At 39.8% G+C, this 4,125-nt stretch overlaps 1 protein-coding gene across 1 annotated transcript; it reads right to left on the bottom strand.

Moving 5' to 3' along the window:
* Window positions 1–879: 879 nt before the first annotated feature.
* On the bottom strand, window positions 880–3,211 carry LOC119652856 (esterase E4-like). The gene is made up of 6 exons (XM_038057212.1): window positions 2,296–3,211; window positions 2,036–2,246; window positions 1,780–1,961; window positions 1,565–1,706; window positions 1,378–1,510; window positions 880–1,252 (listed from the first exon to the last, which is right to left on the bottom strand). Exons 1-6 carry the CDS (start codon window positions 3,160–3,162, stop codon window positions 991–993), a joined length of 1,797 nt encoding a protein of 598 aa, XP_037913140.1. The 5' UTR covers window positions 3,163–3,211; the 3' UTR covers window positions 880–990.
* Between the last annotated feature and the right edge of the window lie 914 nt (window positions 3,212–4,125).

Below are 4,125 nucleotides of genomic sequence, written 5' to 3'. Positions count from 1 at the left end.
TGCTGCCTCGGGACTATGGGTACAGTTTTGCTGCAAAATGTTGCGAAAATAGGGACTCGAAATTTTTGGACAAGGTACCACGGTCGGATGAAAGTACATTTTAAAAGGATCGCTTTGTCAACATGCACAATTTGTATTGTTATGCATTGAAAAATCTCCACTCCATCCGAGAAGAAAGGTTCCAATACGATTCAAAGTTAACATGTGGATCGATTCTAAGTTAATTGGTCCGTTCAAATTATCAGAAAATCTGAACTGGCAAGCTTACTTACATTTTTGACAAAATGATCCAGGTCTTTTAGAAGATGTTTCTTTGGCCACACTATGATCCATTTGGTCACAAAATGATGGCTACCCAGCCCATTATGCTCCTGAAGTCCGCCGTTATTTAGACCAAAGCTACTCCCAGAGACCGATTGGCCGACTCTCAGCTGTGAATGAGTACCTAAGTCAAATCAGGGTAATAATCTCGGGTGAGCGCAATGCTGACCACATTGCCTCCTACAGTGTACTGTAGTGTGCCGTTACGGTCTCGAATGAAGTGTTTAACACGCTTCAATGCCATGATCCAATATGGATTGTTGCGCCAACGATTATTATTATTAATTGCGAACCTAGCCATTAATTGTTACCCATCCGTTGTTGGGGTTGATACAATTCTGCATTCGACCGACTGCTATACAAGCGGGCTTAGCGGAAGTGTTATTAATAAATAGGTTCAATTGGGTATAAATTATCATAAGACGTTCTGCACGATGGGGTATTTGGAATATGGAATGGATTGGAAAATAGCTAGCAAATGAAGGAAGAATATTCTTCTCAATGTTCGTCTTTCTGTCTGTTGCTTGTTTTTGCTGTACTTTATTTATATAGACTGCCTTTGTTCGATAATGCAACAAAACAAATAATTTTATTTTCTAATGTGTCAATTGGAAATAAAATAAATAAATAAACTGCCCTAAATTTAACACTCATCCAATTATTGTAATTCTATGAATAGTAACGATCCTCTTCGGAGCTGTCCGGTTCAGGATAATCTTCATTTGATTCTTCGCTGGAACTATCACGTAAGCGGTTACGGCGGTTGCCCCATTGTAGTGGGAATAGGTCCTTCCAGAAACTATAACGATCACTGTAGAGATGTTCTTTCATAACGAGATCCCTGCCAATATCTAAGTACTGCTCCCGCCTAAATCCGAATTGTCTCCATCGAATGTCTCTCAAGTATTCATCTGCTGGTTTGTTCGGGTCACTATTTTAAAACGAAATACATTGATTTAAAGTAAACTGTAAACTGTTAAACCTTTAGATCAATTAAGAAATTAAAAATTAAATGACGATAATGCGAAAAAGAGTAAATCTGCAAATATTGCCCACCCTCTGTACGCAAAGGAAGCCCACATTCGTGTCAACCGTTCAACAGTAATTCTTTCTGGATCAGTTTCCCTGAATATAGGAGCAATATAGGGTCCAGTTAGGAGGTAAAGTAGGTCGTCGTGATGTACCACACCTGCAAAGATTGGATTGATTTTCACTGATTTATGAACTAGGCTATCTTTTTTACCATATGGCGTGTCCTTTTTGGGAAAGTAAGTGTGACTAAATCTCCCTTGATAAGAAAAGCGATATTGATACACTCGTGTAAATCGTGCTGCCAAATGAACGAATCTGTGCATGGGAAACCCTATAATTGCATCAGCGTAGAGCTGGACAGTTTGAGTTGCAAGTAAGAACAAAGAAAGTTAATGACAAATGAATCAAAATTAATGGATTCTTTACTTTAGCTAATCCATCAAGGGATCCATTTAGACTTAAGGGGCTGTCCCCAAGGTAGAAATTACGAAGCTTAGTGGATATTTCATTAGATCGTTTGGAGTTCTTCTCATACAGGAAGTTTACAGGTGCCCAAACGTTCAAGTCGGAATCTAATTTATTGCGCAGTGTAGCATTTCTTAAGGTATCTGAAAATATATGAAATACGGTTGATGCATCATGCTCCTGGAAAACTTGTATGTGCTTTTATGACAATACTTACAAATAGCTGGACCCACAAATTCGTCTTTCGTGATTCCCGCAATAACTGGTATTCGCATGAAGCGGCCCCTTTGGAATAGTTTTGTGGGATCGTCTGTTAGGAATCGTTCTTGCCCGAAGTCAGGTTCAACGACTGGGGCAAATAAGGCTATCGGACCGCCGCCAAATTCAAACATGTCCACCAAAGTATTTCCAAAGTCTATTGCGTCTTTCTATAAGTGAGATTTTGTATTGTTGTTTTGTTTTGGAAAGGAAACTTACTGTCGACAGGCAATCCATCATTTCTCTGATCGATTCGTCGGTACAATTGAGTAAGCGTGCTTGCCGTTTAGCCAGATGAAGCTGGTCAGAAACAACAGGCCCTTGAGCTGTCGACGAACCACTCATGATGATTGCTTTATGGAACAAATGCCTTGACATGGGAGAAACCATATGCAACGTAGCACTCACCGCACCTGCGCTATACCCTAGAAGCGTAATTGAGTTTGGATCACCTCCGAATCGAGCAATATGTAGCTTGACCCACTTAAGAGCCATAACTTGATCTTTGAATCCAGCATTTCCCGGGGCCTCAGGTGTTCCTGTACTTAAAAATCCCAATGATCCCAGACGGTAGTTGAGCGTTACGAGAACAATGTTGCGATCCATAAGATATTTGGGTCCTGCGAAATTCTTGCTTTGACCAGAAAGCGAGTAGAACCCTCCAGGGTGTAAATAGACGATTACTGGTGTTCTAACCTCTCCATTTTTTTCCGTAGACAAAGCATGACTATATATGTTGAGAAAAAGACAGTCTTCAGAAACATCCTTTGGTTCGATTGTTGGCTGAGGACACATGGGACCATCTTGTGTTGCATTTAGTATCCCGTTCCATTGGTCAATTGGTTGAGGAGCTTTGAATCGCAAGTCACCGACTGGAGGTTTTGCATAAGGTATGCCCCGGAAGGCATAAAATGTTCTTCCCGAACTCGACGTGAGATAAGTACCGCGAACTTTTCCAAGAGCTGTCGTTAGTATTACGTCACCATATTCCTTGGCTTCTGGAACAACAGAATCTTCCACTGCACTTGAATAACAAATTAGTTGCATAAAAATGCAAACAATCGCGGTTACTAATGCTTTCACCATATTGCTGAAGCAAAACTAACAATCTATGATACTGCTGAGTTACAACTGGACTCACTTGGCCTATATATGGACTTTTTATGGGAAATTTTAGCTCATTCTTGTAGTTTGTATTTTCAATTTTACGGAGCGACAAATGAAATAGGTGCGCTACAATCATTTAACGATGATGTGGTTGATTGATTTAATAATGTTGCATTATTATAGTAGACACAATTTTCCGACTTTACTAGTATATTGGATGCATGGCTATTGTGTAACACGGTGAGCGCGATGATAATTATTTGACATGCGGCGGGTTGTTAGCTCTACGGAAACCCCCAATCTGGATGACCAGTTGGTAAGATTTGCCCCGTTTTTAGGCGTGGGAGACTCGCTTCCATCTTCTCCGTGGAGGTGGAGATAGAATTTGGTAGTAGAGCTACTGGTGTTGATTCAGCAGGCGTTTCTCAGATTTGCTCCATCGTGGGTACCAATCCACGGCCTCCCTTTACATGTAATAATTTGTATCAAGTTCGAGGGTACATGTGAAAGGGTGGTGTACATTTGTTTTCACTGAATATAGTCATGTGGGGTATTAAATGAAAGGGCAATGTGTACTTTTGAAAACTGATTTATTTCTGATGCTGAGTAAAAAATGTAATTACTCAAATGTGAAACAAGTCTCGTTCTCAGAATCGATCAAAACGAAAAGTTTGGAAAAAATCACAGTGATGCTGATGATCTATACGAAATCTAGTCCCCAAAATACATCCTGTTCCAACATCCGCACAAATAAGGTTAATAATGGTACATGTGTTAGCATGTTTTAGAAATTTACCTGAAAACAACTTTAATTTCGACCTAGAGGTGCACAAGTGGTAGTATGGGCGATAACATAATTCTGAAAAAACATGAAGAGAATCCAATTATTAACAAAGTTATAGAAAGTCAAAGTTTTGCATTTAAATATGTACTCTGACGTAG

This window comes from Hermetia illucens, chromosome 3 (genome assembly GCF_905115235.1).
Source record: "Hermetia illucens chromosome 3, iHerIll2.2.curated.20191125, whole genome shotgun sequence".
Taxonomy (NCBI): Eukaryota; Metazoa; Arthropoda; class Insecta; order Diptera; family Stratiomyidae; genus Hermetia; species Hermetia illucens.
Note: the sequence above shows the minus strand (reverse complement) of the source record. Positions and strands in the feature narration are given on the sequence as shown.

What these genes read in the sequence shown, in the direction of transcription:
- LOC119652856 (XM_038057212.1), bottom strand. Translation starts at nt 3,162, where the DNA reads ATGGTGAAAGCATTAGTAACCGCGATTGTTTGCATTTTTATGCAACTA. An exon ending in ATTTGTGGGTCCAGCTATTT is followed by an intron (nt 1,962 to 2,035) that starts GTAAGTATTGTC and finishes ATATATTTTCAG; the next exon opens with ATACCTTAAGAAATGCTACA. An exon ending in CAAAAAGGACACGCCATATG is followed by an intron (nt 1,511 to 1,564) that starts GTAAAAAAGATA and finishes CAATCTTTGCAG; the next exon opens with GTGTGGTACATCACGACGAC.